This window comes from Aedes albopictus, chromosome 1 (genome assembly GCF_035046485.1).
Source record: "Aedes albopictus strain Foshan chromosome 1, AalbF5, whole genome shotgun sequence".
Lineage (NCBI taxonomy): Eukaryota > Metazoa > Arthropoda > Insecta > Diptera > Culicidae > Aedes > Aedes albopictus.
The window spans coordinates 105,345,287-105,360,548 of NC_085136.1; the positions used below are offsets into that span (position 1 = coordinate 105,345,287).

General features: G+C 45.3%; 1 protein-coding gene across 2 annotated transcripts in view; it reads right to left on the reverse strand.

The window, feature by feature from the left end:
- Positions 1-6,922: 6,922 nt before the first annotated feature.
- The window catches only part of LOC109397657 (uncharacterized), a 386,176-nt gene continuing 377,836 nt past the window's right edge, over positions 6,923-15,262 (reverse strand). For both annotated transcript variants that reach the window (XM_062845147.1, XM_029880381.2), the window contains 3 exons: positions 8,237-8,502; positions 8,010-8,165; positions 6,923-7,948 (listed from right to left, as the gene is read on the reverse strand). In XM_062845147.1, the coding sequence (XP_062701131.1) occupies positions 7,700-7,948; positions 8,010-8,165; positions 8,237-8,502 (671 nt within the window). In that variant the 3' untranslated portion in view covers positions 6,923-7,699. The remainder of the gene's footprint in view (positions 7,949-8,009; positions 8,166-8,236; positions 8,503-15,262) is intronic.

Below are 15,262 nucleotides of genomic sequence, written 5' to 3' on the forward strand. Positions count from 1 at the left end.
AGCTCACTTGTACACACTTTTTAACTTATGTATATAGCACTACTATGTAGATTTTGAACCGGGACCTCCTACGTGATAAGCTGCCGTCCTAGAGATGAACCAGCCAAGGGTTGAAAGTCTCTTTAATTAAGACAAATCAATCAATCAATAAGCTGCCGTCATACCGCTGTGCTGCTACGAATACATAATATGGTTAAGGTGAATACATGACGAAGCCACACCTCGAATTTTTAAAAGCACAAATCTAAAGAACCGAATGTCGGTTTGAGCTGAAAAGTTGATCGATTGGTTGCCCGCTGGTGGTGACCAATCGATCAACTTTTCAGCTCAAACCGACATTCAATTCTTCGGATTTGTGCTCTTGAAAATTCGAGGTGTGGCTTCGCTATATATTCACCTTAAGTTAATTTCGCTACTGTACAAGTGTGCAATCCGCTTTGCACTTCATCGCAATTGTGGTGTTGGGGTAGAGTGTAGGGCTCTAACGCAGCGACTACCGGTTCGAATCTGGTGGGCGCCACATATTTTTTTTCATTTGCACCTCATATTCATTGATTTGGTGAATTTAATTTAGGTAGTTGTCTGTGAAAATTTGCTTATAATGCTGTTTTTGCCAAAATGACAAAAAAAAAATCATTAGAACATCAAGCTGCTGAAATAAACTTCAAGGAACTAGAAAGTTCAAATAAAGTTCCGAGTAGCATCTTAAGCAGCTTTCAAGTTCCACGAAGTTCAGATAAAGTTACGAATGGAACTTTCTGGCTGCTTAAGAGGCTAACAATGATTTATGTGTGAAGTTCCTGCAAGGCTCATTGTTAGCCTCTCAAGCAGCTAGAAAGTTCCGTTCGGAACTTTATATGAAATATGTGGAACTTGAAAGTGCATTTTGTCATGGGAAGCGGAGCTTTTGGTTACTTCGGGTGGACATGTAATTAACATGTAGAGTGCCGAATCTTCGTCTCCTAATCCGTCAAAAGAAGTCGAATGAAGTCAAAACGAAGCAAACCTGAAATTTCGCTTCTTTTTATACACACTAAACTTTTAATAATTATCAATTTTTTTCTGATTTTTTGTGTATTTACAGCAATGCATTCAGCAAAATTTATTTTGCTGGATTTCCATCAATCCGCTTCGACAGTTATATTGCTGAATTTTCAGCAAAATGCTTCATTTCTCTGTGGGGCTCGAATTGCTGAAAAACCAGCAGAATATTTTAAATTATTTTGAGTTCAGTTTTAGAAAATAAAAAACAAACACATCACCAGAAAATTCTTTGTTGTTTTTGTTCACCTTTTTATGAAGCCTGAGAAACTATCAATTTTGACAATATGGTCACGAGGAAGGATTTCCAGGTGGAATCTTGAAGGAACTGCAGAAAAATCTCAGAGGAAACTCCTCGAAGAATTTCTGAAAAAAACTCGTGCAGGAACTCCTGAAGATACTCCTTTATCCTTGCAGGAACTGCTGTACGAAACCGTGGAGGAAGCTCAGCAAGAATCTGTAATGGTTCAAGTATCTCAAGAGAGCTCCCTGCAGAAAATTTGATAAAATTCCTGATCGAAATTTTAGAGGAACTACAGGAAGAATCCCCGAGAGAATACTAAGAGGTGTCCCTGAAGAAATTCCAGGAAGAATCCTCGAAGATAATCCAGAAATCCCGAAATAATTCCAGCTGGATTCGCTGAAAAAGTTCCAGCAGAAACCGCAAATAGCGGGAATTTTCAAAGGAATTCCAGGAGGAAACTCCAAAGGATTTCTAGGATGAATCATCGAAGGATGTCCATGAGGAATCCTCAAAGGAATTTCGTTAGGCATCTCTGAAGGCATTTCAGGAGGAACCCTGAAGGAATTCCAAGAGCAAGCCCGAAAGGAATTGTAAAATGAATACCCGAAGAATCGATCCAATCGTTACACTTGATGATCACCACAACAAACGGAATCGCAAATCGACCACGTTCTGATTGATAGATGGCACATCTCCGACATTATCGATGTTAGGATCGATCATGGCGCTAATATCGACTCTGATCTCTACCTGATGATGGTTAAACTGCGTCCAATACTCTCTGTTATTAACAATGTACAGTACCGGCGGCCGCCCCGGTACGATCTAGGCGACTAAAGCAACCGGATGTCGCCACCGCATATGCGACGGTAACGGACGAGGGTGTGCTCGATGTGGCCCCTTTACAGGACTGCTGGAGTACAGTCAAAGCAGCCATCAACAAGGCAGCCGAGAGCCCTATCGGGTACGTAGAACGGAGTCGACGAAACGATTGGTTCGACGAGGAGTGCAGAGCCGTTCTGAAGGAGAAAGGCGCAGCGCGGGCGGTAATGCTGCAGCATGGAACCCGACAGAATGTGGAGCGATACAGACAGAAGCGGAAGCAGCAGACCCGTCTCTTCCGGGAGAAAAAGCGCCGCCTGGAAGAAGCGGAGTGCGAAGAAATGGAACTGCTGTGCCGTTCACAAGAAACACGTTAGTTCTACCAATAGCTCAACGCATCCCGTGCCGCAAGCCGAAATCTGCGGGGATAAGGACGGAAGCCTCCTAACGGACAAACGTGAGGTGATCAAAAGGTGGAAGCAGCACTTCGACTAGCCCCAGAATGGCGAAGAGAATATAGGCAGGGGGATGAAGGCAGCGGTGGATATGACTATGTTGGCGCAGCAGAAGACGGAAACGAACCAACTCCCACGCTGAGGGAAGTTAAGGATGCCATTCACCAGCTCAAAACCAACAAAGCAGCTGGTAATGACGGTATCGCAGTAGAACTCATCAAGATGGGCCCGGAAAAGTTGGCCACCTGTCTGCACCAGTTAGTAGTCAAGATCTGGGAAACCGAACAACTACCGGAGGAGTGGAAGGAAGGGATAATCTGTTCCATCCACAAGAAAGGCGATGTTGATGTGAGAGAACTTTCGAGCGATCACCATTTTAAATGCCGCCTACAAAGTGCTATTCCAGATCATCTTTCGCCGTCTTTCACCTAAAGTTTGTAGGAAGTTACCAAGCCGGTTTCATCGACGGCCGGTCAACAACGGACCAGATCTTCACCGTACGGCAAATCCTCCAGAAATGCCGTGAATACCAGGTCCCAAGGCATCACCTGTTCATCGGCTTCAAGGCGGCATACGACAATATCGACCGCACAGAGCTATGGAAAATCATGGACGAGAACAGCTTTCCCGGGAAGCTTACCAGACTGATAAGAGCAATGGACGGTGTGCAGAACAGCGTAAGGATTTCGGGTGAACTATCCAGTTCATTCGAATCTCGACGGGGACTACGACAAGGTGATGGGATGTCCTGCCTACTATTCAACATCGCCCTGCAAGGTGTTACGCGACGAGCCGGGCTCAACAGCCGGGGTACGATCTTCACGAAATCCGGCCAATTTGTCTGTTTTGCGGATGATATAGATATTATTGCTAAAACATTTGGAACGGTGGCAGAACTGTACCCCCACCTGAAACGTGAAGCAGCAAAGGTCGGACTGGTGGTGAATATGTCTATGACAAAGTACATGCAGGTAGGTGGGAATGAGCGAGACAGGACAAGTTTTGGCAACGATGTTACGATAGACGGGGATACTTTCGAGGTGGTAGAAGAATTCGTCCACCTCGGTTCCTTGCTCACGGCGTACAATAACGTGAGCAGTGAAATACGAAGGCGCATCATCAGTGGAAGTCGTGCCTACTACGGACTCCAGAAGAAGAAAATCCAGGAGGAGTCCTTGAGGAATCCTCGAAGGAATTTCAGAAGGAATCCCCGGAAGAATTCCCGAAGGAATTCTTAGAAGAATTAACAAAGGAAGTCCAGGAGGAATCCCTGAATAATTTCCAGGCGGAGTCCTCGAAGGATGTTCAAGAAGAATCCTCGAAAGAATTCCAGTAGAAATCCTTGATAGATTTCCATGGGGATAAAGGATTTCCGGGAGGAATCCCCGAAGAATTTTCAGAAGGAATCCCCGAAAGTTCCTGAAAAAATTCCAGAAGGAAATGCTGAAAGATTTCCTTGTAAAATCGTGGAGGAATTCTAGTAGGAACTCCATGGAAGATTCTTCAAGGAAATCTTGGAGATATGCCTGAATATAGTCCCGAGAAAATTCTTGGCGGAACTGATAGAACAATCCTTGAATGAACTCCTGTAGAAATTTTTGGATGAACTTCTGAAGAAATCTCTAATGTTACTCCAGGAGGCATCCGTGTATCCTCCTGAAAAAAAAATCCGAAAGAACTCCAGGAGCGATCCTTAGAAGAACTTCTGGAAGAATCCCTAAAGGAACTCCTGGATTAATCTTTGAATGAACTTCTCTGTCTGTGTGGCTTCGTGGCCGTGTGGTTAGTGTCGTGATTCCTTCAAAGAACGTATAGCACACTGAAAGCAGTGAACGTATCTGTGTATTCTTTTTTTTTGTTACTTCTGTAGGAATTCCTGGAACGATTTTCACGAAGTCCGTTCAGCTGCTTGGTTTCGGTGATGATATTGATATTACCTACTTTATACTTAATGGGCTAAAACTTGTAGCGGTGAGTCTACGCCGAATGAAGCATTTTCCTCCGCTGGTCTCGGTCCTGGGCCAATGGCTTGCAGTCACCCTGAAAGTTTAAAGCCCTTAGGTCCTCCTCAACTGCAAAAAGCCACCGTGTGCGCGGCCTACCACGAAGCCGACGGCTCCTTTCTGGTTATGTGCTGAATATGGTTTTAGCTTGTCGTTCCTCCGGCATACGAGCTACGTGCCCAGCCCACTGCAGCCTGCCGTCTTTGATTTGCTTCACTACATCCGTCTCCTTATATACTTGGCACAATTCGTGATTCATGCGACGCCGCCAGATATTGATATTATAGCTCGCAAATTTGAGACGATGGCGGAAACGTGATTCATGCGACGCCGCCAGATATTGATATTATAGCTCGCAAATTTGAGACGATGGCGGAAACGTACATCCGACTAAAGAATGAAGTCAGGCGAATAGGATTAGTCATTAATGTGTTGAGGACAAACTGTATGATGGCAAAAGGCGCCAGGGAGGAATCACCGCGCCCGTCACCCCGAATTAGAAATTCAGAGACGCATTGTGGCAGGATTCGAGCTTACGTTGAACTCTACGATCGAATAAAATTCGCCGTAGCACGAAGTTAACTATTTACAAAACGCTGATTAGACCAGTCGTCCTTTATGGGCACGAAACATGGACCATACGTGCATAGGACCAACGCGCTCGTTTTCCATTGGAAGGTGTTGCGTACCATCTACGGCGGAGTGCAGATGGAAGACGGGACGTGGAGAAGGCGAATGAACCACAAGCTGCATCAGCTGCTGAGAGAACCAACCATCGTCAGTACCGCGAAAATCGGGAGGCTACGGTGGGCGAGTCACATCATCAGAATGTCAGATAGCAACCCGACTAAAATGGTTCTCGAGAGTCATCCGACCGGTACAAGAAAACATGGGGCGCAGCGAGCTAGGTGAGTCGTGCAAGTGGAGGACGATTTGCGAATCCTTCGCAGAGTGCGGAACTGGGGACACACATCCATGGACGGAGTAGAATGGAGACGGCTACTATGTACAGCAGAGGCCACTCAAACCTTAGTCTGACCGGTAAGGTAAGTAAAGGTAGGGTAAGTAACGACGTGCTTTTGAGTGTGCTGTATGGAGCCCAAGAGTGGGTTTAGTCTTATTGGCAATCGTTTCTCAACTACCGGGGAGATCTATTTCAAGAAATACCTTCCTCTGTTGAAGAAACACGAGAACCCACGATCTTCTGTCTGGGTCTAGATTCGTTTCACTATTCAAATACTGTCCGTTTCGTATCCAAAGACATGATCACCTAGCCACCCTCTCTACTCCCTAACGTAGCCGAACATGGGCACATAACAAATACTGAGTAGTATAAGGCAGGCACTACGGTAGCTTGTCAAGGAGGTCAAATCTGAGGAAGACATGTAGAAATAGTAGGTCTCCGTACAAAAGAAGCTGTTGCCAGATGTTGTATAGAACCTGATGAGTGGGGTTAAGCGTATGATTTATGAGTTCGATGGAAACCTTTTGGGGACACAGTATGGTAAATTCTAGGACAATATTGAACACCAGGCAGCAAAACCCCCTTCATTGCATGCTGTAGATGTTATAGAATTTATCATGCGGCTAGACGAATACAACGGACGTTGATCGAAGTACGACAACCTTGAGATACTTTTAAGCTCTGTTAAGTTGCTTGTTTCACGAACATCAGCAGAATGTTTCAAGCTGTGGTATTGATAATTCAATGTTTCGAGTCTTTGAACCGATTATTATGTAAATTATTACAGCATTTTCTCCAATACACCAGCAACATGTTATCTATCATACTCTCGTATATATGCTAATTATATTGCAAATCCCTACATATGTACCTACCGTTGCAAGGAACCACATTATCATTTCTGATGCAACCGCTACCGCTTCGACGGTGAAAATCCCTCTACTAGGTATGTGTGGTGGCTGGTGGGTGAACTTGCAACGCTTTTATCCTCTTGTTGCAAAATTTGCATTCTTTAAGGTTCAGAGGGACTACTTACCTCAGAGAAGATGCGGCGAATATGCATTCCACCCCAACAACGTTTGTGTTCGTTGACTTTTTCATCTTCATTGGAGAAATTTTGTGCTGATGGCAGCAGTGGCAACACCTTCTTCTACGGGCTGATGCTGGTGGATGATAGTGATCATCCCTTGCTGCCAGCAGCAAGCAAAGAATGAATAAAGTTTGCACTAAATGAGACTTTCTCGTTTGCTGCTCTGCATGTTTGCACATTTCATAAGGGATCCTTAATTACATGCATTCTGCATGTGCATTACTGTGTGATGCTACAGCCAATTAGGAAACTTATGGAGATAGGAAGTGATACCATCACACGCTAGGTTTCAGACAGTTGCTCCTCTGTTTCGTATAAATATTTGATATTTTATTTTAGACTCTTTGCAGGCTTTGCGCAGACAAGGGGTTTTGAATTTTCAATTCGAATGACTAACGCCTATTTGCTACAATTTCGGCTAATAAAATGTTCATCTCGTTTTTTTGTTTATTCAAAAGTCAACGCGTACCTTAGTAACAGTTTTAATTTATCTAAGTTTCTTTTTGGTATGGTTTTGGTAAAATCGATCTAGATTTATTATCGGGAAATTTTCTGTTTCTAAATCAACAAATGCATTTTCTTTCCTTTGTATATGTACTTGTTGTTCATTTTAGATAAACTTTTTTTTTAATAACAGAAAAAGGGGAATTCTTTTGGTTTAGACTGTGGTACATGCTTGATCGGACAAAACTTGAATGCGAATCGGAATTCGTCCCATCAATTACGTAACAGTTCTCAACGTCCAATTACGCGCTTACAATTTAGTTGACTTCTTTTTCCTTATACACTTAGAAATAGTCCTGTTAACCAAATGATTGCACAGTGTTCTAGCTCGAATAGTTGCTATCGTCACACAGTCATCCAGGATGCCGCTGTGGATCCGGATTTCGTCTGCGGTTTTGGAAGTTTCGTTCAATCATTTAAATTCAGAATAAGTCGTACATTACTTGCTAGATGAGAGATAAAGTCTTATCCTGAGATGAAAGTCAGATGCGACATGGGTGGTGGTGGAACCGGGCGGGAACAAAAGTCAAGACGGCACAAAGTTCATTCTTTCGGAAGGAAGGTGGATGACTGCTACTAGTCCGCAGTAGTGGGTAAAGGTACTTGCACATCCAGGTCTTCGGAAGTATCTGGCGGAGTCATGATCAGCTCCTCAGGTGGTGGGGGCAGATCGAGCTCCTGTTCTTGTTCACCCTCCGGTTGTTCAGGGACGGCGATGTATGAGCCGGTTCGGCGTATCAGCCGAAGGCATATCGACCCCCGAATGATCCGTAGCAATTTGATGATCTGGGTCGTAGACATCGACTCAACGGATTCCTCGTTGACCTGCGAAAGGAATCCCAGGTTGATAACCAAATCCAGATTTTACGAAATTTTTTGAACTTACCATCAAGAGTTGATCACCGACTCGCAGTCTACCGTCCTTGGCGGCTACGCTTTCGCTGTAGATCGCACTAACTACAGTCCTTTTCGTTTCTGGCTCCTGTTGTAAGCTGAACCCAAGTCTGCTACTCCATCCTTTATTCAGTTCGACAGTGAAAATCTATCAATCGAAAGAAAAAAAAAACCTTAAATATAATCACCCAGTTCATCCCATAGTTCCATGATCCGAACCTTATTTCCTTCACTGTCCACTCCTCCCCCGTTGAAGTCCAGTTCCCGTTCGGTGGTCGGTGTTGTTGTGCTAGTGCCCAGCGTGGCTGCCACGCTAGAGTCCGGAGTATCGCTTGGGACTGTACCGGTGCCAGTTTCGCCCGAAAGGGAAGGTGAAGTGCCATCGTCGAGGTCCAGGCTCGAAGAGGAATGTACGTTGCTGCAGGGAGTTTCGTCTTCATCGGATATCAGCACGGCACCTTTCCACTTCATGAGACTCTTTTTGCCTGTGGGGATTAGAGGAAGAGTGAAGAAAGACATTGGATTTAATCCATCTTAAATTGTTGTTGAAAAAAGATTCACTTGGTTTTGGAGAAGGTTAACAATTGTACAGATACTGTCAACAGATATGTGTTCTTTTCGCTCAAAATTACGAATCGGCATTATACGGAGTAAAGCAGTAGCAGTTTGTGAAATAGGAGTGTTCACGGTGTGGCTTCGGAGTCAGTTAGGTTTTTTTATTATCCAGAATTATTACTTGTTCTGTGGCTTAGTTGGTTAAAGCGCCGGTCTAGCGAATACGGAGTCGTGGGTTCGAATCCCACCTGAATGCGTTTTTTTTTCTCACAAATTTCATCTCTCAATTTGTCAATTAGCAACATTTCGTGCCTTCTAATTACAAGTTTTTCCACTTGTAGGCAGTAGCTTTATTAGGAAACCAATAGGAGTTACAGTTTCTGAACCAGCCAGTGTTCACGCCGACCTCAAACAGAAGCACTGCTCAAAAGTCTTGCTTGGGTAAGGTAAGCTAAGGGTAAGGAAAAAGGTGAACTTACTGTATGGAATTGTTAAAGACAGACACATCATGCACAAGAAGATTAGTCAGCTAGTGGCGAATTTCAAATCTGCCATAAGAGCTGACAAACGCAAGCAGAACGCGTTCAGGCCTAAGGCTGAAACGGCTGAGGAGGCTCTGATGGAAGCCACGGGAAGGGCTACGGTTGAAACTGCTTATCACATACCCAAGAGATGGATCCTTAAGTTAGGTGGGATTCGATTTACTAAAACCTCATTCTCTTACCTTCGCGTATGTCCCATAGGATTGAAAAGGAGGGGCCACCTCAAGTTCCTGTTCGTCATGCCACATTTTTCTCTACAAGTCAAGTACGAATCAAGGGATCATGGACGAATCCCACGTATCCTCCTCGTACACATCCTTTCGATAATACGTGCCCTTCTGCAGGCATAGTCCACGTGGCTGCCGAAGTTCAGCTTGACATCGATCGTGACCTCCACTTGCATGAGTGAGCTCATGGAGAGTTGATCGTCCACCCGCCTGTGTGGTGACCACTGCCTGCTGGTCAGACTTGCGACTGTTCACCGCCACCACCACCTCCGTTTTATGGTGTGCGAGTGTCATCCAGTCCTCCACTGTGCCAATCCCATGCGCTGCTGTCAACTTCACTTCATCTTTCCATTCGCTGTATATCCCGAGGGTAATGACGTCGGCAAAGCCAACAAGCTTTACATCCGGTGATAGTGTGAGCCTCAATCCGCCGTCATACGCCACCTTCCATAGTACCGAACCCAAGATTGACCCCTGAGGAACCCCCGTGTTGATGTTGTAACTCCTCTTTCCTTCCTTGGTATTTTAGATCAACACCCTGTTCTGGAAGTAGCTCTCCAGTATCCGGCATAGGTTATCCGGGGCTCCATCACCTAGCATGGCACTCTCCATGGCAGCCTAGCTATTGAACGCAGTTCTTTACGTCTAGCGCGACGACCTGGAGTAGTGGATTTCTTATTGCTTCTTTTGGAGCACTATCCCGTCAGGTCACTGACCTAATACCGTCTACCGTCGATCTGCTCATTCGAAAGCCGAACTGGTTTTCTGGGAACCCAGAGTCATCTGGCCCCTTGGTGTGGACCGTCAGCCTCGACAGAATGATTGGCTCCAATAATAGCTTCCTGGCGGTGTACAGTAAATAGATTGGTCCATACGCGGACGTTGCTTCCCGTGTTTGGGCAGTAAAACCAATATTTATCTTTTCCACCTCTACGGAAATTCGCCTCTGCTCAGGCACATGTACAGCCGTTCTGAACTTGTCAGGGGAGTCTCGATTGCCAACTGTTGGAATACCATCTATACCCGGTGCCCTGTTCTCCTTGAGCTACTTTAATATCGTGTGATGGTTCTTCGTTTGTCACGAAGGCAATGTGGCGAGTTCTTTGAATCCTCCTCCTTGCTTCAAGGCAGGATGTGCGGAGTTCTGCGATTTCTGGACTCCTCCAGTATACTGGTTTGCGTTCATTCCTGGGTAGGGATCGTCTTGGCATTGCGGCGTCGCATACACGGCTTAAAGTTCCAGCTAGATCGTCGCTAGAGTTCAGCTAGATGAGCAATCTCTTCGCAAATGCCAGTTTGTCGAAGCGCGAGGTCAGCCATCTCGATGGCTATCGCAGACCTTCGGCTGTGGCCGTCTTCCTCCGTGTTCCACCCTGTATCCAATTGCCAAATAGTCACAGTATGTATACCCATTGTTGACCATCCAGTCTGAGCTAGGGTTTAGACCCGGGTTCCAGAAGATCACATCACAACGATTCTGCACCGTTTCTACTATAGGTTTTTGGTCGCGACAACTACATTCAGTCTAGCAAGATATCTACGTATTAGTCAAGCGGCTACTCCACTCAATCGCCCAGGCGTTGAAGTCTTCACCGATGACCACGGGACTCAATCCCACTATTTCGCTTGTTAGCGAATCCAGCATAGCCGAGAACTCGTCTACCGGCTACCTGGGAGAGGTATAACAACTGCAGTAGTACACCCCGTTGATCTTCGCTATTGCAAAGCCCTTGTGCGACGTGGACATTATTTCCTGAGCCGGAAAACGACCGGTCGTACGGATCACCGCTAGCTCGGCCTTATCCGCTACCCAGTGCCCGTTATCGAAAGGGATGCGGTATTGGTCCGATAGTAGGGCGATGTCTGTACTTGACTCCGAGACTGACTGTCAAGGCAACTGTTGTGCGGCTTCACAGTGGTTGAGGTTAAGATGCGTAACCTGCATAATCATCGGTTGGTTTGACCTCCTCGCGTGCCTGGACATTTAGGCCCGCCCGTCGTGTGACTCTTGTTCGCCGTCCGAATCAGGCATTTTAGTGCCGAGTTGCACTCCCTGGCGATGTGGCCTTCTACTCCGCACTTCCTGTAGTTTTTTTTTTCCTGTCGGGGCCTTCACACGCCCGCGACTGTGTCCTTGCTCGAAGCACTTGAGGCACGCTTCTTGTGGCTCGTAGATGCTTAGCGGGTACACCGATCAGCTAGCTCTGATCTGGCCAATTGCAGTCGCCTTGTTCACTTTCTCTACTGGGAGCTAGATCGTGGCGGTCTGTGTTCCTGTTGGACCTTTACACAGACGGAACGATGCACTTGATGCATCTATCTAGTACTTCTGCTTGAGTGCGGCTGCGAGCTCCTCTGTGTCGGGGATCTCGTCCAGGCTTTTTTCACTAAAGAGTCGCCTCCGTCGTCAAGGTTCTCACTTGCACCTTCTCATCCAGACCCCTTTTGGCCTAGTGCCTTGTAGGATGTGCCTTCTCTTGTGTCCTGGTGCGTCGGATACATTCCACATCCACGCTTAGCGGCAACAGTCGTTTTTCGCCTCTCATGGCTCTCAACACCTCGGCATTGGAAACCAGCTTGTCACTCCTATCGCTTTCTTTCTCAATATCTTCCTTTTTCCTATTGCCCTTCCCTTGACTCATGTTGACTCATGGTCTTCTTGTGTTTCGCTTCTTGGTTCTTGGTTAACTTGCACCTTGTAATCGATATAGATATAAGAACCTGTTTACTTGCGCTTGTCGTCCCATTCATTCTCGACAGTCCATCTACCTCTGCCAGATGCTTCCTGCTCCCAACAGGTCACGCCTCTCTGACAGGTTTCGGTCCTGCAATTCGAGTCGTGTGTTGGTTAGCCCTTTTCCCTATGACTCCAGTGAATTTCATAGTTTGATGCGCTATCGCTTGCAGCATGTAAGAAGCTGTCCGTGTGGGTGGACCTCTCTTCTATGGGCGCATCAACCACACTTCACTTTGCGGCCAGAAGGTCGTATTTTTTCTCGGCCAGAGCCACTGACTTACGGAGTTCAACACACCTTACTCAAGGTTCTTGCTGATGTTATTCCGTCTGCTAATATAACCGATCTTTTATTGCGGTTTATTGCCCGTGCAAGGTCTGTACCACACCTCCACCAGTCCTCTGCTGGTGCTTGATACGGTTTGGGAACGCACTTTAAGGTCTCGCTACGGTTTTTTTTTTGGGACGGAAGGCTATGCCGACATTCGCTCATCCACCGTTTCAGGTCAGGGGTCAGAGTCAGGGTCAGGGTCACCCGGTCACAACCAGCTCATGTTGCACATGGTTATCTCAACGGTGGTGCCGTTGAAAGCCAGCGGATGAAAAGGAAAAGTGGAGGGAAACCGAGAAAGTAAGAATGGCAGCCCCATGTAGAGAAGAACAGCTAGACTATCAGCTTGAGCGATTCCCTTATTGTCGAAGTGAGTGACAAAACAACACGCTGCGCTACTCAGGAAGGTGGGAGAAAATCCGGACCTGAAAAATTTGGACGTGTCTCAAACGTGGCTCACACCTCTCACAGTTTCATCAGTCAAGAGCTTGGATGGGTTTGATTACCTGGAACGCGTCGCTGGGATGTCCCTGGAAAGCGAGGCAATCAGGAGTTTTGTGACATATTCGGGGCAGTGTTTCAAAAATGTCTGGAAGACAGCTACAGTCCAGGCTGCAGCAAAGAGTTTCTGCAGCTGGGTTTCGCAAACAGATCATCCTCTTTGGAGCCACCATCCTCTGGTATTACATCCAAGAATGCTGATTTAGCAACAGTTGTTCTCAAGACACCATCGGATGTAGACACATCAGATCCGATGATGTGATCATCAGAAGATAGTTTGAGATACTATTACCCACAGGTTATGTTACTGGTTGTTGCACACCGGTAGAAATAAAGTAATAAATTAAGATTTAGACTGATAGCCTCTTAATATGATTCATCATTGCAGGGAGACAGATCATCGTTTCAGCCTTAGTGAAGTGGCTGAAGTTTGAGTACTGACCAAGGGCTATCATATGTGGCCATTCACTATTTGGGATTATGACTGCAGATGGCAACACTCATCGATCTACATAATACCGTCCATTAACTAGGGGTGTTGCTAGTTCACAAGTAAAGTTTCAGCTGCTCTGTCTCGGGATCGAAAGCAGATAGAAATGTGTCGTCTTCAACAAAGTTGTTCAGAAGGACAAGAATATTCTGGCGACCAATAAGTTGGAGATTTCGCCGATAGGTGGCGCTAGTTATAAAGTAAAATTTTGAACTTCTCTATATTGGAAACCAAAGCAGATAGAAATGTGTTGTCTTCAGCAAACTTGATCAGAAGGACAAGAATATTCTGTCGACCAATTAGTTGGTGATTTTACCGATAGGTGGCGCTAGTTATAAAGTAAAATTTTAGACTTCTCCATCTTAAAAACCAAAGCTGATAGAAATGTGTCGTCTTCGGCAAACTTGTTGAGAAGAACAAGAATATTCTGGTGATTCACCAATAAGTTGGTGATTTCACGGCTAGGTGGCGCTAGTTATAAAGTAAAATTTTAGACTTCTCTATCTTGGAAACCAAAGCAGATAGAAATATGTCGTCTTCGGCAAACTTGATCAGAAGGACAAGAATATTCTGGCAACCAATTAGTTGGTGATTTTACCGATAGGTGACGTTTCACCGATAGGTAAGTTATAAAGTAAAATTTTAGACTTCTTCTCTTCTTCTCTATGGCTCTACGTTCCCCACTGGAACTTGGCCTGCCTCTCTTCAACTTAGTGTTCTTTGAGCATTCCCACAGTTATTGATTGAAGGGCTTCCTGTGCCTGCCATTGCATGGATTTGTGTATTGTGAGGCAAGTACAATGATACACTATGCCCAGGGAATCGAGAAAATTTTCCCGACTGGAACGGGAATCGAACCCTCCGTCTCCGGATTGGCGATCCATAGCCACTAGGCTAACTGTAGAAAATTTTAGACTTCTCCATCTTAAAAACCAGATAGAAATGTGTCGTCTTCGGCAAACTTGATCAGAACGACAAGAATATTCTGGTGATTCACCAATTAGTTGATGATTTTACCAATAGGTGGCGCTAGTTATAAAGTAAAATTTTAGACTTCTCCATCTTAAAAATCAAAACAGATAGAAATGTGTCGGCTTCGGCAAAGTTGTTTAGATGAACAAGAATATTCTGTTCACAGACAAACAGACGTAACACCTTGCACGATTTTCATGGAAATCCATCGCCCAGTTCACACTACCATCACCTGGTGGAAAAGTTGCACGTTTCACTGTGTTGTGCAATATCGTCAACAGAAGGCGCTAGTGTGAAACGTCAAACGCATAGAAAAACGATGCGCGTGCCTCTGGTTGTGAAAGCCACAACTATGAAAATTTAAAATGATCGTTAAATGCGTGGTCGATGGAAATTTCGCAAGTGTTACGTCTGTTTGTCTGTGTTCTGGTGATTCACCAATCAGCTGGTGATTTCATGTCTAGGTGGCGCTAGTTATAAAGTAAAATTTTAGACTTCTCTATCTTGGAAACCAAAGCAGATAGCAAGGTGTCGTCTTCGGCAAACTTGATCAGAAGGACAAGAATATTCTGGCGACCAATTAGTTGGTGATTTTACCGATAGGTGGCGTAAAGTAAAATTTTAGACTTCTTCATCTTAAAAAGGCCATAACAGGGGCAAACTTTGTAGGCGATGTAAAGGTGAAGGCATAAGGTAAATATAAAGCTGTACAAAACCTCCCAAGTTCATGACTTGTTCCGGGAAATTCGCAAACAGCAATCTTTCAACGGGAGCCTCAAAGTGACGGCCTTCAGAAGAGCTGACAAGCTGACAAGAGCTGACAATTTATAGTACAAGTAACGCAGCTGATCCTGAATCACTGTGACGCAGCCAAGCAATTGCTGTATCAGGCA